The 26,106-nt window shown below is 37.4% G+C and overlaps 2 protein-coding genes and 1 pseudogene across 2 annotated transcripts; 2 read left to right on the forward strand and 1 right to left on the reverse strand.

Moving 5' to 3' along the window:
• The first annotated feature begins 203 nt into the window (after positions 1 to 203).
• LOC137743423 (uncharacterized) lies at positions 204 to 11,503 on the forward strand (annotated as a pseudogene).
• Positions 11,504 to 11,760: 257 nt separating this feature from the next.
• LOC137743421 (chaperonin-like RbcX protein 2, chloroplastic) lies at positions 11,761 to 13,698 on the reverse strand. The gene is made up of 5 exons (XM_068483309.1): positions 13,064 to 13,698; positions 12,644 to 12,735; positions 12,485 to 12,542; positions 12,137 to 12,202; positions 11,761 to 12,032 (listed from the first exon to the last, which is right to left on the reverse strand). The coding sequence occupies exons 1-5, from the start codon at positions 13,403 to 13,405 to the stop codon at positions 11,913 to 11,915; spliced, it is 678 nt and encodes a 225-aa protein (XP_068339410.1). The 5' UTR covers positions 13,406 to 13,698; the 3' UTR covers positions 11,761 to 11,912.
• A 3,788-nt stretch (positions 13,699 to 17,486) lies between these two features.
• On the forward strand, positions 17,487 to 20,810 carry LOC137743422 (DNA-directed RNA polymerases II and V subunit 8A-like). The gene is made up of 4 exons (XM_068483310.1): positions 17,487 to 17,691; positions 17,799 to 17,956; positions 20,131 to 20,222; positions 20,488 to 20,810. The coding sequence occupies exons 1-4, from the start codon at positions 17,619 to 17,621 to the stop codon at positions 20,597 to 20,599; spliced, it is 435 nt and encodes a 144-aa protein (XP_068339411.1). The 5' UTR covers positions 17,487 to 17,618; the 3' UTR covers positions 20,600 to 20,810.
• The last annotated feature ends 5,296 nt before the right edge of the window (positions 20,811 to 26,106 follow it).

Here is a 26,106-nt window from a genome sequence, read left to right on the forward strand (position 1 = left end):
CAAGAGCTTTGAGATACTTAACGGAGTTTTAAACGGAAAGACCAAAATAATGGATCCTAGACAATCGTAAGGTCTATTTCTATTAATTTTCAATCTCAATAATGAAAGTAATGTGTTATGCAAATCTTAATAATCATTTTGGCTAAAAAAAAACCTTTCCAAAATTAAACCCAAATGTTTACTGAGGGGACAATTTCTCTCTCTCTCTCTCTCTCCAGTTTTCTCCCGAATTTCTCTCCCTCTCCAGAGGAGGCTATAGCTCGCTCTTCCGTAGAGCGCGGTGGCCATTGCATGTCACGCCATTCGGCTTCTCCAGCGAGACGACGACGGGGATGCCCACCGCAGCCTCAGCCTCACTCTCCGCCTCCGCCTCTTCAACAAGTGGGGCCCACTCGGACCTCATGACCCGGCTGACCTCACCCGACTCCGACGTCCAGCTCAAGTCACTCAGAGAGCTCAAGAACCGCATCATCGGCAACCGCACCAAGAAGCTCTCCTCAATCAAGCTCGGCCTGGTCCCACCCGTCGCCGCCATCCTCGCCGCTAGAGCCCAGCCCCAGGCTCATCATGACAACAATCTCCTTGTTCAGTCGGCCGCCGCCATCGGAAGCTTCGCTTGCGGCTTCGATGCCGGCGTGTTTCCTAACCTCCTCTTGCTTCTATCGCATCCTGATGCTAAGGTATAATTGCTTTCGTTTGTTGAATTTTACTTTTGGGAACAAGTGTTTGATCGAATATGTCAAATTAATCGAATTCTTGCTCGGTTTTCTGCTAGTTTTAGCTGGATGAGAACGTTTATTTGATTTTGGTTGCGGAGAAAATGCGGAAAAGAAAATGAATTGTTGCTTTGTTGCTTCAGATTATAAGAAATGTGATGTGAATTACTCATTTTAAAAGATGGGAGATCGATACGGACCAAAAAGAAGATAGGAACTTGATGCGTTTCTGCTACCACTGGATGTGATCTCAATTGCCTTTTTGTTGTATTACTTGCTCAAGTCTGTCTTTTGTGCAAAAGGTCGGTTTCGCTTGTGAAGTTTATAATTTAGGCCAAAATAAAAATTACAAGAAACGCAGGTATGAAAAATGGGGAACTTGGTTTACCAAAACTAGAATTGTGGTTAAGCTAAGGGGAGTGATTTCGGCACACCCATCTTCTCCTAATGCACACTCATGTTTTTTTATTGTCCCTTGATTCTTCTTTAATTTGTTCAGTCCGGAGGCCAGAAATAAGCATGGGTTGCGGGGGGAGATAATGAGTGTGCGGAAATCACTTCCTTTAAACTAACTGCATTTTATCTTCAAACTATGTTTAGTAGTTTATAAGCTATTGAGTGATCAAAGATTTTCGGCTTATGGAGAATTATCTTCACTATGATGGAAGTTCACTATACAATCAAAGACATACCATTTTTAGTTGGTGCCACGGTTAAGTTGTACTACAACAAATATCAATGCAACATGCTTTGCCCGTGTTAAATGCACCTAGGGTATGCCTATGGGTTCTGGGTCATGCGTCTATGCCATGGCTAGGTTATTCAGGATTCCAGTTTGAATCGATGGACTATTTGTAGGAATTTATCTTAGGATCTTATGATGCTTTCATTTGCAAGATTAACCAACTATGGGAAGTAAGAAACCTGGAATTTGTTTTTGAAACCTTTCAAAACTTAAGAGCAAGCTTTGCTCCAACCGGGGAAGAGTATCGGGTCTACTTGCTAATAAGTGCCAATTTGCCATTTTCCAGATTTGGCATTTTTGAGATATATGTAGCAAATGTGTGAAAGTGGAAGTTGACAAGTTTGTATGGATTTGAAGTTTATGTCTCATAGGCCTGGGATTAAATCAGTTCTTGAATTGACTCTTTAGTGTAAGAGATACAGGTCTTTATTCCGGGTTTAATCTAATGCACAAATATTTAAACTATTCTGTTGAACCTAAATGTGATTGAAGTTGTAAACATCTTAGTTGTCCTTTCTTGGGTTTTAAGTCAGGTGTTTTAGTTTATAGAAATAATTTTTTAAATGGTTTTCATATTTGAAAGTTCTAGCTTAATTAGGTCTTTTAGTGAATGCTTTTTGTGTTCGAAAGTTCTGGTCCCAATACGGTTTTATAATTAATCACTTCTATATTTGAAGGTTTTAGTCCTGATAGGAAATCTTTGTTTATACTCCATAAAAATGTACTCAAACAATTCAGGTTTTTAAAAGTGGATTAAATGATTGTGTGTATTCATGTATTTGATATACCACGTTAGTAATGGGGTGTCGGATCCACATTTATTCTGGCAAGGGGCTTGTAGCTGTTGTGCTTAAGACCATTCACCCATATTTTAATACATGCAGACTCATTAATATCTCCTCAATCCAAAACCCACCTAATTGATACTAGGATTTTTTAGTTGTACAAGAACTACAGGCGATTTTCACTAACCTGAGCTATGTCAACCACTACTATAAGAACTTGATATATTCCATTTGCTACCAGATTGTAAGCATATGCCCAAAGGATGATCTCAAGGGCCTTTGTTTTATTAAGAAAACTTAGCAAAAGCAACTAAAGAGCTTTGAGCGACCATAGCGAACTGAATAAAAAACCTTCTTTTCATTTTTTTTCTATAGCAAAGGACATTTGTTTATAATTCATAAAGCTCCAAAAAGGTATTTATAATGAAATGGTATTAATGATATAAAAAAAAAAAGGGTATGGGTTTATGTTTCTCTATGTAAGATAGAAAAACAAGCCATAATTGTAAATGATTAGGATTATAGAAGTGACTCCCATATGAAAAATCCTATATAAACAATTCTCCTGATTTGGCAGTTTTGATTTGAAGTTGGATCAAAACATTGGTAATAGAGAGAATTGTGGAATCCACAATCTAGAATTATAGTTTATCCATGTCAAGGTGTCATTGCTGCGTTTTTTGAATGCCTGATGCTCAATAAAGTTCACAAATAATAATGTGTATAACTGTACAAATTATGAAAGATAGAGCCACTAGACTGACACCACCAGACATTCCATTTTCAAATTGTCTGCTGTTTATGAATCTCTCTGTATTCCCCTATCTCACATCTTTTCCCTATGAATAATTCTCTCTAACCTAGTGGGGTGGGGCATTGGAGTGGATATGAGAGAAGGAAATCTTGTCCTTCCCTTCTTTACTGAATTAATGTATATGGACGATATTGACATTGTTCATCTATTCTGTTTCAGTTAGTTAATGTGTCACTAAGTACTCTGATTTTACTCTAATTGCAGAATTGGCCCTTGTTTCTAATATGCCCTGCTTCCATGCGTACCTTTTCTTCCAAGGTCATTTTAAATGCCATTCGATGGTTTTATTTTTATTGTACGTTGTCGATGCTGGTGCACGTTCCTTAAGAATGATTTATCATTCAAAACTGGCTCCAAAGTGTGATTTCCTTCAAGAGAAAAACATGGAGTTTCTTCTTTCGTTATTGCATAGTGAGAATGAAAATGTTACTGGACTTGGTGCAAGTATAATCATACATTCTTGTGAGAATACCGCTGAACAGAAGGCACTGTGTCATGCTGGGGTTGTTAAGAAGCTAATTAGCCTTCTTGAAGGTTCTCTAAATCAGAGAGATAATAGTTTAGAGTCTCTAGCCACAATTATGAAAAACAATGTTGAAGCTGTTTTAGAGTTTGTGGGATCTGAAAATGGAAGAGCTTTGAGTTCTGTAATTGAATTGACAAAGGATAGGTATACCCGTACCAAATTATTGGCCTCTATGTGCTTGATTGTTATAAGGAACTCCTCTTGTTGCTATTTGCAAGATATAGGCATCAAAACCAAGTTGGTGCATCTCTTGCTTGAACTTCATGATGATCCTGGTCAAGTTGGAGATGAAGCTCCCTCTGCATTTTCTAGTTTAATTTCAGAAAAACTGGATCTACAGAAACTAGCATTTGAGGCAAATGCTATTGATAAACTTTACAACCACTTGCAAAAGAGTCCGTTGCATCCCAAACGCTTGGAAGGAATATTGCTGGCACTGGCTGATCTATGCTCAAAGTTGGAGAGCTGCAGGTCTAGATTTCTGTCGTTGCAGGTCTGTTGCTTCATATAATACATTAACTTGTGCCTGGGTTAGCTATTACGGTTTTGCTAAGAATGCTAATTTTTTCCATCATTGTTTGTTTTCCCATATTTTCTCTCATATGCCCACATCTCCTTCATAAAAATAAAAATAAAAACTTAAAACCAAAAATAGAAGTTGTAAAAAAATCCCCTTTTCCCCAATAACAGTGGTTTCTGTGAGCAAATCATCATGACCTCATTTCTCTTCCTTGTCTTATGTCTTACTAAGCTGTAGAACTGATTGTTTGTTGAAAATCCAGCCAGTTTGTAACTTCTGATATTTTTCCTCAATATAGGCGTTGAAATTGGTATCTGATGCCCTAACTCATGATAGTTCTGAAGTACGTACGGCAGCTTGCATTTGTTAAGATGTGTCTCTCGGTCAATCAAGGTTTGCAATGTGTTCTAGGTCAATAATATTTAAAATTTTATTACACGCATAGGTGTTTCTAAGAAATTGTCATTCAGAATTTTTGTGCAGGTAATTTTATGAATGAAATGATTGTCCCTCCCTTGGTTCAGCTATTGGATGACCCTTCTACATCTGTCCAGGTATATGCTTTGCTTATCACTAATAAACCCGTTTCTATGTCAGATGAGTCTAGTCCCGTATTATTCCCAAGAATTTACGTTTGATTGAAATACAGATATGCATTATGCAGTTGCATCAATGCAAATGGTTTCTAAAATTACCTTATGACTTCTCTTCGTTTCAGGTTGCAGCTCTCAGCGCGATTGGCAACATAGTTGTTGATTTTACCATGCGTAAGTCATTATTTGTACAGTGTGGAGGCATGAAACAGCTTGTTCAGTTATCAAGATCAATGGATTCAACTGTGAGGTTAAATGCTTTATGGGCATTAAGGAACCTGATGTTCCTTGCTGACAATGCCTGTAAACAAGAGATCTTCATGGAGTTTACGGCTTCTTCATTAGCAAGTGTCATCTGTGGTAATGTGATGATTTGTCGGTGGCAGTTTAGAATTTTTCCTTTAATAATTTTTCTTTATATGTTCGCTTAAAATTAAATGTATTTGCACCTTGCAGACCCCGAACCTTTTGTCCAACAGCAGGCTCTTGCACTTATTCGGAATCTTGTTGATGGATGTGTGAAGTCCATTGATCTTGTCTTTGCTGAAAATGGCATGATATTAGATGCTGTTGGGAGGCAGTTGCAGAATGTTTCAAAAGATGAAATTTGGATACAGGTTAGATGTCTTTCTTTGGATTGATGACATTAAGTAGCCATGTTATAGGTACCTTGGTGACATGCAGTCTAAATTCTGATACTTCATTCCTTATTGCCAGTTTGTTTATAATGTGCATAACTGTAAATTTCTGAAATATGCGTTTGGTTTATCAGTCTAATAATGTTGTGAATTCATGCCAGTTCTAAATTCAGATATTTCATCCCTAGATTGCAAGTTTATTCTGCATAACTGGAAATTTCTTCAAACGTGCATTTGGTGTATCAGTATATTATGCAAAAACTGAACTTACTTATCCCATAGTATTATTGATTGGTTTGTTTAACCGAGGATAATTTGGAATACCATGTTGTTGTTGAAGGTTTATTCATAAAAGATGTTTTCTAGTTCCGGGTCTTGCAATTAGTGGGCCATTGAGTTGCTTTCCTTGAGTCAGAAAGCAAGCCTTAGTTAACGTGAAATCATCTCCATCTTTAATATTGACTCTAACTGTGCAAAAGATTTTATGCTTATAAGTCAAGTACCCAGTTTAGAAGTGAATCCTGTGATGGCCTAATGGGGTTATTAGAATACCAGTGTTTACCTTCTCTTGATTAAAGTAATTGTTGGCTACACCACATTTGCCAAAGGGAAGAAGAAAGAATAGTTTAAATAAGATTACTCGATTCTAACTAAAATCGAGGCCTTTTGTGATAAAACCTCACACCTGACGGATTGGACAGGTGGTAATTACCAAATTGGGGACAGTATCGGTGTTGTTGGAAGTGGGGCCCTCGACCCGTCTCTCTGAAAATTTTACATGGTATCAGAGCCAGGGGGTGGGCCCGTACTGTCACGTGATTGGCTGGGTCCTCTTTGGCCTTGCGCAGTGATGGGTGGGTCCCCCTTGGCCCCACGTGTTGGGTGAGTCCTGACTTGGCTCCATGTGGTTGCCTATGTGTGGATGTCCCACATGTAGGGGCGTGTTGGCTATCCCACATCTGCCAGAGGGAAAAAGAAAGAAGGGTTTAAATAAGATTACCCCACTCGAACTAAAATCGAGGCCTTTTGATATAAAACCCCACACTTGACGGATTGGGCAGGTGGTAATTACCAAGTTAGGGGCAGTGTCGGTGTTGTTGGAAGTGGGGCCCTCAGCCGGTCTCTCTGGAAATTCTACAGTAACAAGATCTAAATATGCAGAAGTAGTAGGCGTTGAAGCTTTTGACTCCTTTCTTTATCGTTGATCTTGTTGTTTCTATTATATTATTTTACTTTATAATAGGGTTTTAAGTCATTGTCATATAGGGAATGTATGTGCTTAGCAATGTTGCAAGTGGGAATGAATTTCAGAAGGAAGCAGTTATGCATCAACTCATTCCACAAGCTGACAGCGGGACACAATATTTTATTCTCGAGTTTTTGCAGAGTAATGAAAACCAATTACGTACAGCTTCTGTCTGGGCCATTGTGAATCTTACTTTTCCATCAAGTCCTGGTGCTTTAAGTTGGCTTGTAAAACTACACAATGCTGGCGTAGTTTCTCAAGTAAAGAGCATGGTCAATGATCCTTGCCTAGATGTGAAGGTTGTTAAGATATCTCAAATTTGTTATTTATCCATCTTATTTAATAATCAGTTGAATCTTATCTGATTCATTGTGGCACAGCTTCGAGTAAGAACAGCGCTTGGGCAATTTACAACCTTTGGTGATTGCTCAACATGATTTTCCTACCCTCAAACCACTGGCAAAGAACAAGAGTAAGTAATGATGAAGTTGCACTAGTTTTGACCTCATTGTACATTCAACGTCCGTTGTGGCTTGCAACCACATGGTAAGCTTCAAACAATGACTTCATTTTTGGTTGATAGTAAGCATTAACCAATTTACCATAACTTTGAAAATGAGAAATTTTAGTATGACTCTTGTTTTAATTCAAAACTATTCCTATATAAAGTGAAAGTGAGGTTAATTGTACGGGAAAAATAATAGAATAGTAGTGGTATTCCAGCAAAACTTCTCTTCCTAACTTTGCCTCCCCATTCTGCCCCTTAAGCCGAAAAAGAAACTCATATATATCAAAACCAGCTGGAGCACTCCAGCTCCGCCAACTCGACCTCACAGTGCAGCAAGTGTGGGAGAGGGCATCTGGGTTAAAGACATCTGGGGGGTTCGGCGCCTATAACAATTTGGTCCTTATAATATTTAGGAAAAACCACTCTTAAAGTTACAAATTGCTACGCTTTTGACCCCTCCGTCTGTCAAACTATCATCTCGTTTAGTGTTTTTTTTTTTCATGGCACTAAGTAGACTCATTTTTTTTTCTCACTTGCACTCCTGATTGTTGCCATGGCCATTTTTTTTCTCACCAAATGTGACCTCGAGAAAAGCTTATGACGACATGGAGTTTGTAATTAGCCAAGTTTGTGCTTACATCATTATTTTTCGTCATAGGTGCAACACATTACTATCTTTCCAGTCAGTGGTCCGGAAGCTATATGATTTTAAGGGTACTGACCAGGTTGCCTATTCCATTTTTGTTTCTTTTGAACCCCTTTTATACTTGGTTTGGTACTGAGGTGATTATGAAAAAAGCTGGTATCAAAAAAAGCTGGGAGCTGTTTTTGTGTTTGGTAAACACTCAGCTTCAACTTTTTTTCACAGTTTTGGATTAAAAAAAGCCAAAAACAAGAAGTTGCAAAACCTAGCTTTGAAAAACCAGTTTTTTTTCACATCTGTTTTACATAAAAGTTTACCAAACACCCTAATATTGCTTTTTTTTTTTTTTTCAAAAGCACTTTTTAAAAAAAAAGTTTACCAAACAATCTGCTGCTTTATTTCACAGCTGCTTATTCTTACAGCACAGCAGAAGCAGCTTTTTTTCAAAGCACAGCAATACCAAACCAGTCCTTAATACCTTGTATCATATGATCAATGTAGTTGTAGTTATGTAAACTTAGTGTACCGTCTGACTCACATCACATTGCGTGTACAATGCTGTGGTATCATGTCAGATTTGTAAACATGTATACATCGGCAATCTTTTATTTCCAAATGTATAAAGTGACCAGAATAATTGTGGCATGTTGTTGCATCAAAGGCCTCGTGGAAGCTTTGTGTTGAGGAGTATCGGGCAAAGGATGCTCCGATGCCACTGTGATTGAGGCAGGGCTGATTGTGTTGTACAAGATTTACTTTGGCTGTGATGCGAACTAAATAAGCACACAAATTAAAACCCTCTTTTGACAATTGTAGTAAATATGCAAGTAGGGATCGTTCTAGACCGGGGATTAGGAGGGATTACTAAATCATTTGGAAACTGACTCAAAAATGTAAGACAAACGTTAAAAACACTAAACTAGACTCAAAGAATGCAAACTAAACAATAAAACACTTAAACAAATCAAAAGACTCAAAGAATGCAAAACACTTATAAACACAAACTAAGACACTTTCTAACTAAATTGGACACTAAAGTAAAGGGGTATTGAGGTTTTGACGAAATTAAACTAAATGCACAGATTGTAATTTAAAGGCAGAATGTAAATATGAATTGGATGAAAATATGGATGGAATGCTAGCTAGAAGGTTCTTCTTCACACATGTCACACTTGCATACAATTTGATTTTCAATTGGTCTTTCGATGAATTATGAAACTCGACACTCCAAGTTAATTAGATCCGCTTAAATTAACCTTCAGATTTCCCTAGAATCATTGAATTGGATGAATATGCATCGCAACCAAATTATTCCTAACAAGTTCTCTATATGAACAGCATGATAAAGATACAAGTTAGAATCATTACGTTCTTTGGAAATCATAAGCATCGACAAGGCAATTGTAACTATGAAAAGCATGATACTCTTGCCAGGAATTCATTTAACGCGATTGTTTATAAGCAACATCCACTACTTGTAAATATAAGTTCATAACTATTAGGTGAAATTCACTTATATTCTAACGTCATATTCATGCATGAAAATTAAGCGTGCACTCTCAATAAACATACACAAATAAGTTATCAATTAAGCAGTTAAACAAATTGAATCCACAATACATGAAATTCCAACCAAAGGTAATCAAATCATATTACAAGCATAAACATAGTTTCGAATCACCCCTAGCTAATTAGGGATTTAGCCTCTCATGTTCACAGAAAGAGAAATAAAATTGAGTTTAAACATAACGAACAAAAGATTGATTACACCTAGAACGCACAACGAATCCACTTGAATTTCTGCGCGTCCAAGCTCCTCTTTCTCCTTTCCTTGCTGCGGCAGAGATGGTTTAGGGAATTTCTGGATGTTATTTTGGGTTGTAGATGGGTTTAGGGGAGGGTGGTGGTGCGGCAAGGTAGTAGGGAGGTGTATGGAGGTGTGGAAGGGATATGGTGGCTGCGGCAAGGATGATGGAATGCTGGAATTGATGTGGTTGCTGCGGATTGCAGGGAAAAAGCTGGAATGAGTGGTGAAGGCACGGCTTAGAAGAATAATAATATATGGTGGCTGCGGCTGGGATTTCTTTTTGGTTTATTAGGGTCAAAAATAAATGGGGGGGGCCACGGCTTAGAAGAATAATTAGGATGAATGGCTGATTAAAATATCAATGAATGGCTTATGGTGCTGCGGCAAGAGTCAATCTTTTGTTTTTTAGGGTGAATGATGAATGTGGCAGGTTGAGAAGTGAATGAATAATCCCCCCAAGGTTAGGAAAAAGGTGCGGCTGCTATGGTTTTGTGAATGAATCCATGGTTAAACCTAGGGTGCGGCTGATATATCTTTGGTGGCTGAAAAAAATGAAAAGAAATAATAAGAGGTCCCTAAGGTGCGGCTAATTGGTGGAAACCCTAGGGTTTTAGAAATTTAAACCCTAGTTTATTTTTATTAACTAAAATTCACCTAAAGGCTGCTAGAATTTAGGAAATAAAATCAGAAATTAAAGAGGGAATAATTAAAGGGTGCAGCTAGGGTTAGGTTAGGAAAGGGAAATAGGGTTTAATTGCACAACATTGGACAAAAGTGCCCCTCCCTTGCACGGCAAGGGAAGGGAATTAGGGTTAAGGCATGACAAGGTTGTGTAATTGGGCTAGGGCCTTGGTTTTGTGTCCTAAAGTGCTTACAAGGCCTTCAAAGTGGCTAGAAAATACGGACGTTTAAGTTTAGGAAAGGTTACCAAAACGGGAAACCTAGGGTTAACTTTCCTACTTCAATTAGGAAACCTTGTTTGAGTAGGAATTCTCGTTTTGGTAGGAATTCATCGTTGGAGTAGGAATTCATCGTTTCTTCAAGTCTTCAACTCGTTCATTCCTCTTTCACTCCAAAAGACTCCAATTTGCATCTTCTTGCACACTTTGGCCTTATAATCTGAAAATACACAAAAGTGGCCTTAAACACTAAAATAACTAAGTAAACACAACATAAATGCACGAGCACAAGCTAATTAAGTCGCATGAATATGCTCCTATCAGGCTGCTTCCGAATTGAGAAAGCCCTATGGGAACTAGTACTGAAATCGCCTGATTCATTTCGCCACCATTTGTGAAAACCAAAATCCGATATTGTTGACTGCCGGAAAACAGAAATGTCTTGCAAATAAATGAGGATTTGGGTGAGCTCGTATACGACCAAATGATGCATTTTCTACATCGGTTTAGATTTCAAGTTTGTGCGTTTCGATATAAACAGTATTTTTCTTTCCCATGCGGACATCCTCTCTCTTTCTTTGTACGCATTTTCAACTATATTATTTGGATTTGAATTAGAGGATTTTAAATTTCTTCTCGAAATTATTCATCTAAATATTTGAATTAGTGTTGATGGTTGTTAAAATGCTTTTATTTGTTCATAGGTTCTTCTTCTTGGAGGTGGTCGCAGATCGGCGATAGCCGCACAGCTGATGTGACCGAGTCTGCAGTCTTTCAAATCTAGGGGTTTTTATTGTTGTGTGCTTACTCTTTTTGGGCTTTTCTGTTGTACTTATTTTTAAGTTATGCTTGTATTTGAATTACCTCTGAGCTTTGTATTTCATATATTAATTTTTTAATTAATGAAAGTTATCTAAGGGGGTGTAGTCAAATTAGGATTTAATACACTTTAAAATCCGAAGGTAGTCAATTAGGATTTTAAATGAGGATTTTAAAATCTTTGGTGACCGTAATAAGGTCTTTGGTTTTTAATCGATAAGGTTTGGAAAACCAGTTAAAATTACTTTTAGTATGGCAAGTCAAATCTTTGCTTAGAAAATTGGATCCCCCTCCCTCCATATGCTCGGTTTCGACGATGTGCGATCTGTTCAGACGGGCATGGCGCACAAAGCCCTCAGAGAAACCATTCCCTATCCGTCGCGAAATCAAGGATTCGTTTCCCTTCCACTGTAACAGAAGCTAAAACGACAATGGATTCAATCGCAACCAAAGGGCCTGAAGCTCTTGAAGTTAGGCCAAGTAGTGACGGAGGGTGAGGAGGATATTTGATCAAATTCATACATTATATACAATTTACAGATATTCGCCAACTTATTAGTTGGACTTGGTGCCAAATAATATACCTAGACTAGACTAGGAACAACAAACAAGGCTCAAGCTCAACCATGCACGATGAAAGCCACAATCCCCCGTCAGCCAATCTTCTCCGTGTTGTCATCGGAGGGCCATATCACAGTCTCAGTAAGCCGTTCACGCATCAACTCCAAGTTCTCGTCTGCGATTCCTTGATATATTGCGGCATGATCGCATTTCTGCATCAAAGTGCGTCCAAGAAAAATACTTCTCACATTGTTCAAGATCTTCCGTGCCATATATATGCTTTGCTTGCTCAAGAAAAATGCATGAAATTGCTTACCTTGATCCATTTACCATAGAGGTGAAGCCGTGTCACCATTACTCTCTCAGCAAGTTCATGCCTCTCCTGTCAATCAGCACACCTTGTATTTCCGTCATTTGTGTAAATTTGTATGTAAAACATCAAAGGGACAGAAAATATTGGTGTGAAGGTGAGTCTTGTGCTTTAGATTGTCAGGTTTCCGGAAAGTGATTTCAGCTACGCAAATGAGTTGCGAAAGGAATGGTTCAGTGGAACTCTGTCTGTTCAGCGTCTAATACAATTATAATCGAAACAAAACAAATGTCGTCCCTCTTTTGAGTTTGTTGAGTTTTAAGCAACCACAGAACACAAGATTTTATAGAGTACCTTCCCCAGGGTGCGGAGGAACCGCTTCCCGTCTCCAGGCTTGTGAGTTACAACAAAACTGTCCCAAAGAAAATGGAAGCAGGAGTTAGATAAAACAACAAAGTTGTTAAAATATGAGGTCAAATCCATATTACGAAAGCGGCCTGATCGATGACTTACTCGTACAACCACCTATATTGTGTTGGGTTCATCTCGTACAGCTGGTTCATAACAGTCCTCACAGCCTTGTACGTAAAATAGTTGAGTAATTGCTGCAGGCAGGGAAATTACAGTCAGCTACGTTACAATAAGATGCTCCGTCTGTGAGCACCAACGGTAACACATTACGGTCATCTTCCCACATCAAATGGACTCTAGAAACTAACCAATCTACATAGATTTTCAAACTGCGAAACGGACCAAAAATGAAGCCGTAATTCTTCTATAAGCATAGCCAAGCGCAAATTTCTAAAATAAGTATCACAAAATCAACTACCAAAACACCAACAAACTACATCATGTTATGTAAGAGAGTTGAACATATAAAAGATCCTCCTACGCAAGTAGATCAAAATTATCAATAGGAGGCAAGTTTCTCACCATTTTAACATCCTCAAAACTGTCTTCGTATTGCCCTGCAAGCTCATTAACAATTACAAAACCCCGGTTCTTTCGCTTCCTCGTACTCCTACTGCCAATACCACGAACAGCTTTCATCGAAAATCGCCTGTCGTGGCCGGAATCAATGAACGAACTGCCCAACTCCAAGGAGCCTGGTTTCACCACATGCTTCTTGGCCATTGAATTCCTCTGCAAAACCATTTCTCCCCCGCCCTTGAGATTCATCGCCGTAGTCGGCAGCGCATCCAAACACAGGCAAGGGCTAGTGTGCGAGTCCACCACCGACGAACCCATCACAGGCAGAGCAGCCCCCACCATCATATCTCACTCTCTCTCAAAAACTCAAACCACCTTTTTTGGAACACCCAGATCAGAACTCTTCCCAAAAACCAATCTTTGCAGCTGGATTCAGGGAAATGCCAAGAATCTGGTGATGGGTTTTCCGAGAAAACGGGAGATTTTGATCAGAAATATAGCCAAAGATTCAGGAGTTATGAAGAGAGGGAAAACTTGATGATGAACAAAGATGGCGTTCTGGTGCAAGTTAAGGTGTGAGAATCTGGGAGGCTTCGAAGGTGTGTGAACATCAACCAGACAAAAGTTTGAGGTCCAAAATACTCCAACACAATACGTTCTTCCTTGTTTTTCTCACCTTTTCTTAATATTCAATTTATTTTCTAAATTGGTTGGCTTCTTGCCACGTGGAAGGATCTTGTTGGTTGAGATTCCGAAAAAGTATCTGTATATTCCACATTAGGGGCGGAAACATAGGGAGGTTAGATTCTTTTGCTTGAACGTGTGTGATTTAGAATTGAGCTTTGACAAACATGAGTTTGTTTATTAACATGGTAAATTAGTGTGGTCAAGGACAAGGTATAAAATAGTCTCATTTATGGTCACTTTTAGCATTGACTTCGATTCACAGTCTAAACATCCAGATTTGTTATTATAAAACTTAATATGGTTAAGTTGAAGACCAATGTTATTGATATTGGTGGTGGCTCTAGGCCTAAAGTGTTTATCATTGTATCATAATAAGTTATTATTCCAACACGTCCTAGGCCCAATTTATTAGTTTCAAGTTTGCTTTTTTAAGCTAGATTTTCAAAAAGTTAGGCCTTCAAAAAGTTGTGTTGGCTTTAGTAAATGAATGATGACCGAGCTCTTGAAAAGAGGTGTTGGTTCTGACATAATGAAGTGATTTGTTCTCGGTGTGGGGATTGATTTCTCGAGTGACCCTATATGGGTTCACCTATGAGGAGACGTGTTGGAGAATAGAGTTCCACATATAAATTGTATATTATTTTGCTATATCTTCGATGTAAAACTCTATTATTTAATAACTCATGTATTAAGGCTCAATTATCTATTTCCTTTGGTTTGAAGGATGCAATCTACTATTACATTGACCAAAAATTCAGCCCCACAACTATATGAAATTGTAAGAATTTAGACCCTACAATTCCAAAAATAAGAAAAAAATTCAGGCAAGAGGTATCAAGGATTGATACAAATGAACTTGCGTTAAATAGTTTACAAAGACGGAGCAGAAACCTGCAAGTTTTAGTTTGTAGTTTTGTGTTAGAGACAAAAGAGAGAGACATGAGAGAAGTGTGGAAAATAGAAGATTGAAGGAAGGATGGGGGAAGACATGTAGAAGAAATGTAATAGAAAAGGCACACAAAATGAAAACTAAGAACAAAAAATCATTTTAAGTTGGTCTTTGTTGTGAAATTGAGATTGTATGTGCAGTGGAATAAAATAAATAAGAGACAATATTTACGAGGTTCAACACGTATGCGTACATTCTAGGGGCAGCAGTAGTACTTTCTTGCATTATCTGAAATAATAGGAGTATAAAATAACCCTCACTATTTTATCTCTTCTCTCTAGCATCGGTTCATTGGTATTTTCTTTTGCATCCCTCTTCTTTCTTTCCTTTCTTTCTATCTCTTGTTTCTTTTCTCTCTTCCTTTCCTCTTTACTTTCATTTCCTCCGTATGTTTCTCAACTCACTTCTTTCCTTTATTCTTCAATCTTTTATAGGTAAAAGTTAAGACCTAACAAACCATCCTATAGGTTATTTTAATATAATAATGGGAACCAAAGTCATCAAGTGAATAGTAAACTTTAATCATCTTTTGGAATCTTCATCCATACTGCATTTTCAATGTGCATTCATACTACTTTCATAACACTCCCATTTGAATGCCCACATATCTTCGATTAACTGTCTCGCTAAAACTTCTCATGAGATGAATGGATGGTCTAAAGGAAACAAAAAATATTTTGCTCATGTGGCCAATGTCGCGTACTCTTAGATGCTCCCTTTGACCGATGCCTCCCCTGATTATAAATTTATAATAAACCAACTTATCATCAAGCAAATGGCTGTCGACACAATCCTTGAACTTGTGAAGTGAAGACGTTGAAGATGTATCAACAAATGTTTGCTTCGTTGGTCGTTGTAGGATCAATTTATTTCCATATGTAAATACAAGTCCTTTTTGTAAGCAATTTGAGAGATTCAAATCTTGCTTGCCTAATAAGACCATGAATTTTGTGGCTTCATTAGAATAGAAGTGTAAATCTTTAATGTTCTTGAGACATCAATAAATAAACTTTATTTCATTCTAAAACTCATATGTTGGTATTATTCTTCATGAAAAATGCAATATCTGATTCAATGTATTGTGCTAAATAGATTAAGACACATACTTTACTAAAATATGGTACTTCTAGAGCAAGTATCCCTTAATCATTGCCCTCAAGAGCATGAATGATCTCTCTGTGGCAGGAATGGTGATGGCGTCACTCTATTACACGCACCTCTTATCCCTGCTCTCCTTCTTCATCTTCCTCTTCCTCTTCCTCTTCTCTAACCCTTCATTCTCTCCTTCATCCGTCCTCACCAACTCCCAATTCGAAGGCTTCGACGACGACGCCAACAAAATCGACGATGCTGGCGACGACGACTCCTCACTCCTTTCCCCACGCGCACCCGTCCTTCCCTCACCGCCACCTCCCAACCCGACCCAACTCCATCCATTGATCCCTCCCTGCCCGACCCGAATCCTAACTCCATTCCCGATTCGGACTCTCCATCTACCGAGTTCAAAGACTTACCCTTCCAAATCCAGTAGAAATCGCCCCTCGATACCCCTGCAATTATTGAAAATGCTACTCCCTCTGATTCCGATCCTAAACCCTCTGCCGACCCCAAACCCCCTCGGTGCCGAGATCGCATGTGGAGACGGGCGTGATTTTCAAGAACTTCAGTCTTTTGGGCGTTGGACGGTGGCGATGGCAACAATTCACCCTTGCTGTTAAACGAAGGGCATAACATGTTAAAGTTCTACATGAGTGGGCGGAGATGCTGCTAGAGGCTTCTGGTGACGATGGAGCTCAAAAGCTGCCATGATTTGATCTTCGCCATTTTCAACTCGGTAGTCCCCACTAGGGACGAGATCCGAAAACCCAGAATGTTTTTAAAAAAAATTATTAATTTTTTAAATATTCACGTGGGATGGATTGACACATGGTGTCCAATCATTGTTTATGTGGGCGCCACGTTATTAATAAACGGATGTTCTGACAAAAAACTTAACAAATGTATGAAAATGTATCAAAATTATGACTTTAGGTACCAAACTAAGTTGAAAAAAAAACTTGATGTATAAAAAGTTGAAAACCAAAAAATTTTAGAGTAGTAAACTGAGAGTTACCTTATTTTAAAAGTTTAGAAAAAAAAATAGATTTTTTAGCCATGTGGCCTAAATTAGTTTATTAATTTTTTTAATGTACACGTGGATGCACAGTCCAAGTGGGAGCCATGTCACATGTCAATCTAACGATAATATAAGTCTATTAAAAAAAAAACGTAAGTTTAAGTATGAGAGTACGATGAAAAAACTTGATATATAAAAGTTTGAAAACCACAATACTTTAAGGTAATAAATTGAGAATTACTTTTACTGTAAGTTTGGATGAGATAGATAAACTTGGAATTTTAACAAAAATCAGAATTTATGAATTAACATGCACTAATTTCCTTATTTGGATTTATAAATATAGAAATTAAAATTTTTGGGTGGAAAAAAAAAAACTTGAAATTTGGGACTTTCAATGCTCAAGTTTAAATTCCATGTAATAAGTATTATTTTCTAATTTTTATAAGTGAGAGTTTAAAAATAATAAATTATGTATTCAAACTTTATTGTTCTTTTATGTTAACCAAATAAAAAATTCACAAATCCTAAAAAATAAAATTATATCATTTTAATTTTCGTTATTTTAAAATTATTTAGTAAATTTAATTTTACGTTTAGAATTTTTTGGGATATCAGGACCGTTCAACGGATCAAGGTAGGAGATGGTAGCTCCCGTTGCGGTCCGCATATTCTTCATTCCAACTCTCTCAGCGACTCACTTTATAAGCCAGTCTCCAGCAAGCTAGCAAGCTCCGTAGTCGACCCACTACTCGAAACACCATCGTTCTGTAGCGAAACAGCACCCGGCGTTCAGATCGGCAAGGATGGTTGATCGTTTGTTCGAGGACATATTTCAGATTCTGCGATTGAACCCAGATGGCAAAAAGTTCGATAAAGGTAATCCCATCCATCTTTTCGAATTCCTTATTCCAAATTACATAAACCCTTTTCAAGAAATCTTTAATTTTTTGTTAATTTTTTGCTGATATTTTGCGCTTTGAAAGTTACTCGAGTAGAAGCAAAGAGTGAGACTTGCGAGATGTTCATGCACCTGGATGTGAATTCAGAGGTGTATCCGATGAGAGAAGGTGAGAAATTCTCAATGGCTTTAACTTCCACAATCAATTTGGATGGAACTCCTGATACTGGCTATTTCACTCAGGTAAAATTTAAAGCTTCTACTTACTCGAACTTCTGTTTTTCACTTTGTTGCTTAGATATTGATGGTTTCCTTTTTGTTTTTTTTACTGTATCTGTAATTCTGTATTGGAAAAATGTGACATGTATCAAAGCATGTGCCAGTGTATAGTGAAAGTAAGTGAATTTACAACTTGGGTTATTAACTTGAGAGTTATCAGTGATTTTAACACAAATGGCAGAACTGGGTTTTCTGGAACCCTTAACTTTTTTCTTGGAATTTCATTTTGTGGTTTATTTAGGATTATAAATTAGATACTACATATATAAAATATATTTTCAATTGGGTTTTTTGGGGTCCCTAGCAGTTTCTATGAGTCATGGGTATCTTGCCTTTGATTTCATGGTTAGTCTATTAGGCGGTTTCTGAAGGGGGAGTCCTGATCCTTTTGACGTTTTGAGAAATGCCGAAGTCTTTGTAATAAGTAATTAGTAATTAACAAAGGCCACTTGGAAGTTGAACGTAAGTTGTTTATAAAAACGAAGGTTAGAATTTAAGTTAGTTATGCACATGTTGCACTGTATATCATTTGTGCCAGATGTTCTATTGTCTTATGAGTTTGCAGAAAATACGATTCGCTTAGGCACTTTTGGCTGATGGTGATGATATTACCTAGCTAGTAAGTTTTGTGTTATTGTAAATCAGAGTGGTATCTGTTCATTAGTCACATTTTATCACCAAAGCCCCACATGGTCCATGACACCCTGAGGTTTTGGTTACACATTTCTTGTCGGCTCAGTTTGTTAAACTGGTCCTTGTCTATCCCTTCGTGTACCTCTGGAATGAAGCAAATTTCTCTTGAATAACTTGAACAGGAACTTGAAGCCTGAATTACATTGATAGTGATGCATGGTTTTGATTGGACCTTCACATGAAGTACGGATTTAAGCTTTTTGTGACCTGTGATGGGGTTGAACTTCTGAAATTTGTATAAGCTTGTAATAAACTGACTGGCATGTTTGATTTTATGGGGTTTTTTTTTTTACTTTTAATGTTTCCGTTCCTCACTTCTGGTCTGACTTAAGCCAAACACATGGGGCAACACGACATGCGAGCATGTGTGTTCACTAGGCCCAATACGTGAATAGTTATCTATGATACAGTGATAGAATTGGAGCATCCAAGTCAAATTGATTGGCTGCAGATGTGGGGGCCCATGACCTTATATTATATGGAAACACTTTTGTTTTACTGATACGGGATAATTCAAAGCAAGTTACATTTGCGGTTACAACTTTTGGTTTTTGCAATGGCATTTTCGCTGTATAGATACTTGCCTAGAGTCAGTCCACTAGCCACTCTCTACTATGATCCAAAGTACAAATCATTAGTATCTTCGGTTTTTCAAACACGAAGTGTTTTTCCCTTGATGTGCCAACTAAAAAGAGTTGAGGAATGAAATAGAGATGGAAGTATGCTTTCCTTTCTTTTGATATACCTTGAATTTCAATGGGGTTCATATTTTAAGAAGGCCTTTTGTGTGGGATGTTTATGAGAAGTCTGTTCGATGTTTTTATTGGCGTGGTTTGAGTATAATATAGTTTAATAGCACATCCAGTCTTTCCATGGTTCCTCCTAAGTACTGTTTTCAGATGGATGGAAATATAGATTACTGCAGTGATTGACACCCCTTTTTGCTAGGGGAAAATTCTCAGTGAATGGATTGGTTTGTTACAGATTGCCACCACATCTTATGTAGGTGGGTTTTTACTTATAGGTCATTGGAACCTTAAAAGTTACAGATTGCCGCCACATCTTGAGATTGTTATTTATTGGAAAGCTTTTATTCTTTCTTAAATTTTATTTTTGTGCTTTTAGGTTTATATACTTCTTGCCTTCAAATAAAATTATTCTTGAACTCAAAAAAAAAAAAATGGCGGGGCTCCTGTCACTTAAAGTTGGTGATAGTATCTGCTTGGATTTGATTATATTATGAGGTGTATATATGATAGCTTTGAAGGTCACATCTTTAACAATAATGAATCGACAACGAGAAGAAAGTAGATGATTCCTAAGGATGACTGTGTTCTATGCTTTTCTTGATCTTTGTTCTCAGTTGTAGCTGTATCTGCAGTTCAGTTTTACGAAATTATTTAGCCAGATTATGCCTAACCAAAAAAGTTTTACCTTTTCTGCAGGGCAATCGCAAGACATTGGCTGACGAATATGAGTATGTCATGCAAGGGAAGCTTTTTAAGATTTCAGAGGGTTCTAAACGTGATCCAAAAGCGTAAGTATTAAAAATAAATCACTTCTTAGGATCTAACAGTGGTGCTATTTATTTATTTGTCCGTGACTAAGACAATGAAAAGATAAACCGTTGGCATAAGGAATTGGTATACCACTATAAGGTCACTTGAAATTGATAAAGTCCGCTTACAAGGCATTATATCTCCTACAACTATGATGCCAATCCTACGACAATCAATTGCTCCAATAGTTTATATCATATAATCGAGAACCTTTTTTTATTGGGTTTTGTCTTTTGGCTTCAGGGAGGTAAATGCTTCATTTGGTGGGCTTTTGATGATGCTGAAGGGGGAAGCCTCACAATTCAAGAACTTTGAACTTGACCAGAGGATGTTTCTCCTCATAAGGAAGCTATGAAACACTATGATCGTAGCCAAACTATAACTACTGTGTGGCTTACGCTCTGTAAACTTTTGCTAAACCTTTGATGTTTGGGATTAAGTCTGGACTGAGTATAGGTTTCTACGTGAACCGGTTGTTACTGCGTAAATTCCAAGTGGTTGTATGTAGACGTGAAATGCTATGACATTGGACAGTTTATGTTATCAAAATTAACTTCTTGGTGCAATCTTCTACCCCACTCCCACATTTTTCTCATGAAATGGATAGTATTAAAGATTGTAGTTCGGTAATAACAGGTGTTCCAAATGACACTATTTTCTTGTACTCGGCCTGTTTCTGAACATAGTAGAAAGGTCCAAGCAAAATGAGAGCTAGGTAAATAACAATAGATAAAGTAAAAAGGTCCAAGCAAAATGAGAGCCGCGACCCAAAATACAGCGGAAGGCTCATATAAGCTTAGGTCTAAAGGTTGAAAAAACAAACAACAGAAAATCCTAATCTCAAGCAACATAAACCAGATCGCCGCGGCCGTCACATCCTCATAACAAACTCCGAACTGAAAAAGTAGATATCAGATCCAAGTCCCCTTCACGAATCCCTGCAAATATATACAAACAATGTATCTTATGGGTAGAACGTGAGGCTAAGGGGATATGTAAAATATCCTTACTGTGGCAAAGGCCACATAACACTAGGCCTCGATAGGGATATATCCTGTAGGTTGGGGAGGGGAAGTGAAGGAGGGAAGTGGATCTGATATCCATTTTCTGATCAGAGCTCATCGATCCGAGCACCTGGTGGGTTGGGGATGGAATATCACAGCTAAGCAAGAGGGAGAAAGGAAAATTAAAAGACATAAAGCAATAAAAGCAGGCGATAAACATCGGATAACGGGTATGAAGCTCCAGATAATTGAGACTTGGCTCAAGGAAAACTAAGATTAAACTCAGAGGAGAACTAAGAATCAAAAAGGAAGGGAGAAAACTAGAAAAGGGGAAGGAAAATGAGGAGGGATGCAGGGAGGGGAAAGAAGCATAGGAGATGAGTGGGGAGGAAAAGGGGGAGAGGGCAAAGGAGAGAGAAACTGAGAAAAACTTAGGGGAGACAGAGAAGAGATAGGAAAGGAAGGAAGGAAGGAAGGAAGGAATGAGTGGTGGATGCCTCCGCACCCAAGCCAAAGGCTACGGTCGGCGCCAAAAGTTTCCTAGGTTTGTGTTTCACAAAGAGAGAATTTGACAGTGAGCAAACAAAAGGCAATTAAAGCGTTTATTTGTTGTTTCTTGTAAATTTAAAAAAATAAGACACCCTTTCAAAGTCAACTCAAAAGAAGAGCCCTTATTATCCGACTGAAGCCAACCACTGAACCTCCAAAAACAGGACTGGGTACTCCTGTCTTCTCTTCCCAATGGGAGGAATCACCCTAATAGGAGCATCTGTAGCGACAACAGTAATGGGGAAAATAGAGGCAAAAGGAGCCCCGATAGAGAAGGTGAAACCTTCCAAACAATGAAAAAAATCAGTCATTGGGGATAACTTCGAAGCTTATCGGGCCTCCTCTTGTAAGCTAGCTCTATTCGATCGATCACTGAGTAGATTTCATATTATATATTTTACCTTATTCTTAGTATGCTTTGGTAATTATTTTGGTAGAATTTTGATACTTTGCTTTATATTTTTTTATATTTTTAATATAGGACATTCGACTTCCTCTGAAGCAAAATATTACCAAAAGGAGAAATTTTAGAGTAATTCAAATTGGAGGACATTCGTGAGTTCCTTAGCTTGTTTGTGTCAAAATTTTGGTTTTTTCTACCAAATGGTTATTTTCTGGCGATGAAATAGAGAAGTAGTGCACAGTGTTAGAAAGTGACATTTTTGGGCTTAATTGCGATTTTTAGAGCTCAAGATGACCTTTGTTGGGTTGGTGGCCTTCTGGAGAAATGTTCAGAAGCTTTAAATTTAGCTATCATGGGTTGGATTTGGTGCAGATATGGCTCCAAAACGGGCTGGACAGTTTCTGGGTGAATTTTACTAGTCAAGTTAGGATCATGTTTCTTAATTTATTTGGTTTCCTAGTCTTATTCTAAGACTTTTTTTTTCTAGGAGGATTTAATTATAGCAGTATAAATAAGCCATTGTGGCAGACCCTAGTTCTCCTTCTTCTCTATGCGATATTTGAGAGAGGAATTTGGTGAAGGCTTTGAGATTTTTAGACTTTTACATTTAAGGTGTTTTCGATCTTTTTCTTTTTCAATAAAATTTCTTTTGATTTTAATTATGAATATGCGTAATTAATCTCTTTTGCTAGGGTGAGGCCATGAGCCTTAGTAAGAATGTGTAGTTTCTTTTCAATTTGCTTATAATATTATGCATGTAGGTTTTGAATTATTAATTACCGGTTTAAACTATCCAAGTGTCTTGATGATTCGCGACCATTAGGATTTTAGAAAAATAATTTGATGCAATTTTGGTCGGCGGTTGGTCCCTGAAATTGACGAAGGCTTCTTGTGGTTAATATGTGCAAATTCACTTAGGATGAATACCACGTCTTAAGGGTTGCATGGTTTTTCAGAGGGTTTTCACAAAAACTTAATGAGTCATGCATGTTTATATTTGTTCTAAATACCACAGACGGATTGCATGTTTGATATATGCTTTATGTGAGGGGGTCCAAGTAGACATAAATTAGGAAAATCTAACCTTCAAAATATGCATGTATAGGTCATAAGTAATTGGGAGAATTATGTATGATTGTTAAGGTGACCACAGAACCCTAGTGCTTTTGATTTCTTAAAAACTAGTTCTTTCTCCTTCTTTTAATATTGCAGATTTTTCTAATCCTTAAAATTAAAGTTGTTTTTATTGAATTAGATCATAAAATCAATCTTCCCAAAAGTTTTCTTTTAAATAATTAATTGATATTTGGTTTAGTACGAATTATTTAATAATCCCTATAGAGAACAACCTTACTAGAACCATCTATACTACAATATCCTTGTTACTCTTGCAAGTATTATAGGTGTTTTTAATCCTTTTGTGCGTGTGGTAAAAGTTCTATCAGGAAGGAAAACCTAAAATGGATATCATAAAAAATAGCTATGAAAACTTGTTTTGCCTTGCAAATATTTGAGTATCATGAAGAAGATATTCTTCCCTCTCATCGAAAATATATTATATAGGATGTCTCACTCATCACGTGACACTTGAAAGTTGCCCCTCAAGAGTTTCTTCTACTTTACCTTGAATAAGTGATAAATTAGGTTCGCTAGTTAATTTATTAGATATGGCTCGACAAAATTACTTAAAAAACCGTTAGATAATTAATTCAGAAGCTGTTTGATAACCATTTAATTCTTTTCCATTTCGATAACTAGAACTAAATGGCCAAAACTTGAAAACCCAAAATAGTAAGTTTCAGTTTTTGGTTTTTTTTAAAAAAAAACTAAAATCTCAAAGTAGTTACCAAACAAATTTTAAGGTTTTAAAAAGGTGAAAATAAAAAACTAAATACTGAAAACGAAATGGTTATCAAACGGCTCCTAACTAATGTGGCATTATGTACCATTATATGATAAGGCTAGAATTCACAACAGATTATTTTTTATCTCCGCTTGCCTTCCAAGTTCCAACTAACATGAGGATGTTGAAAACTCTTATGTTTATACATTTCTAATCACCCGTCTTTGTCCAATAGTCAACTCTCTGGACTTTTGACGCTCAATATGCTCATAAACAGGACCAGTCTCAGAACTGCAGAAGAATATATAATTAACCACCTATTGTTGCTTAGTCATTCTCATAACATTCAACTTATCTGCATTACAAGAAATTGATCTTAGCCATAACCAGCTATCAGGTAAGCACATGTCAACAAACTTTTGGTGATTGAATACCATGTTTAACAATTGAATATCCAGTTAAGTGAAGAGACTAAACATAAGTATTTATTCATATCTTTGTCCGTATCATATATATATATTCAACAGGCATACCTAGAAAAATCAGGAAGTTAACCATGCTGGAGGAGATAGGTAGCATAACAAGAGAGATTGGGAACTTAGAGCTAATTGGGAGTTGCTATGCTGTGAAAAAAAAAAAATGATGTTTTCAGAAGCAGAGGTAGAGCTGCTTCTGCTTTCTATTGTTTTGGGCCCATGATTTTGACAAAAAAACACTTTTTTTATTTTTTAATTTACCAAAACACAATTTTGGCCCCAGCTTTATTAAAAGCTATTTTTCAAATAATTTCAGCAATGTCAAACTAGCACTTAACCCTGTAGGTGATATCCCTTGACTATAATCATTTTGAAGGTATGACTCGTTCATACGCATATGATAGGATTGTAATAAGTGATTAGCTTAATCACTTAATTGGGGATTAAATTAGGTTTTAATATTTGGTTAGTTAAGGTTATTAAGAATTGTTAGCTGGCAAGAAATGTATGCTTGAATTGTATAAGTGCTCTTTTTGTTAGTGGGAAGGCAACGGTCATTTCAATAAAAAAGATACTACAAAATTGGGAGCTCAGCTCCATTTTCTTCTTCCTTCCTTTCATCCTTCACCTCTGATCTTGCTGCTAGTCAAGGTTGAATTAGAAATTGAACTTAGTTCCTATCATTGATATCATCCTTTGATTCTTGGCTTCCCTTCTTGTATGCCCCGCCACACCACCACGACTCACTTCACAGCCATGGACGATAGTCCTGCTGCACTGGAATCTTCCATATAACAGGTCAATTTTAAAAGGGGGAGAAGTTCCTCATTGGAGCTGGTTCCTCCACCAGATGATTCAAATCCATATGGTACTGGTCATCTGCCTCTTGATACTCGTGACATGGCCCCAGTCAAGCACCCAGTTCGTTAGATCAATGACCTTGGAGTTCAACCAAACCGTCATCAGTGGCAACACAAAGTAGATTTCCCTCATTTCGTGGATGGTGATGATCACGTGGCATGGATATATAAAGCGGAGTAGTACTTCTCATATTATGGCACACCTGATCACCAAAAAGTGCTCACGGTTTCTTTTCATATGGAGCATGAAGCCTAGTAGTGGTTTCGATGGCATGATTGTATAGCACACCTCGTTGGGAAGATTTCACCAAAGCCTTCTACCAGGAGTTTGGGCCTTTTATGTTTGAAGATAGCATTGAGACTTTGTTTAAGCTACGCCAAACAAGTACATTAAAAGATTATATTATGGAGTTTTAGCGATTAGCCAATAGATCCTCTGGTGTTGGACCAATTTTACTTAAAAGCTATTTTTTGGATGGTTTTAGAGCATGAGTTGAAGTACGATATGAAATTATTGCAACCCTCTACTGTACTTGATGCTATAGTTATGATGTGCAAGTAGACGTTAAGCTTAGAGAGCTCAAATTTGGTTCCTCTTATTAAGGCCAAAATGTTAAATCTACCTCTACTTTTTAGTCCAATTTCCAAAACACCAAAGTTAAAACTAATACTCCACCTGTGAAAAAGTTGTCTCCTGATGAAGTATAAAGAAAAAGGGAGAAATGTG

This window comes from Pyrus communis, chromosome 8, assembly GCF_963583255.1.
Source record: "Pyrus communis chromosome 8, drPyrComm1.1, whole genome shotgun sequence".
In the NCBI taxonomy this organism is placed as follows: Eukaryota; Viridiplantae; Streptophyta; class Magnoliopsida; order Rosales; family Rosaceae; genus Pyrus; species Pyrus communis.

Coding starts and splice junctions, on each gene's coding strand:
- LOC137743421 (XM_068483309.1), bottom strand. CDS start 13,405: ATGATGGTGGGGGCTGCTCTGCCTGTGATGGGTTCGTCGGTGGTGGAC. Junction 12,736..13,063: donor GTTTTGAGGATGTTAAAATG/GTGAGAAACTTG, acceptor CCCTGCCTGCAG/CAATTACTCAACTATTTTAC. Junction 12,543..12,643: donor CAATATAGGTGGTTGTACGA/GTAAGTCATCGA, acceptor TCTTTGGGACAG/TTTTGTTGTAACTCACAAGC.
- LOC137743422 (XM_068483310.1), top strand. CDS start 17,619: ATGGTTGATCGTTTGTTCGAGGACATATTTCAGATTCTGCGATTGAAC. Junction 17,692..17,798: donor TGGCAAAAAGTTCGATAAAG/GTAATCCCATCC, acceptor GCGCTTTGAAAG/TTACTCGAGTAGAAGCAAAG. Junction 17,957..20,130: donor ATACTGGCTATTTCACTCAG/GTAAAATTTAAA, acceptor CCTTTTCTGCAG/GGCAATCGCAAGACATTGGC.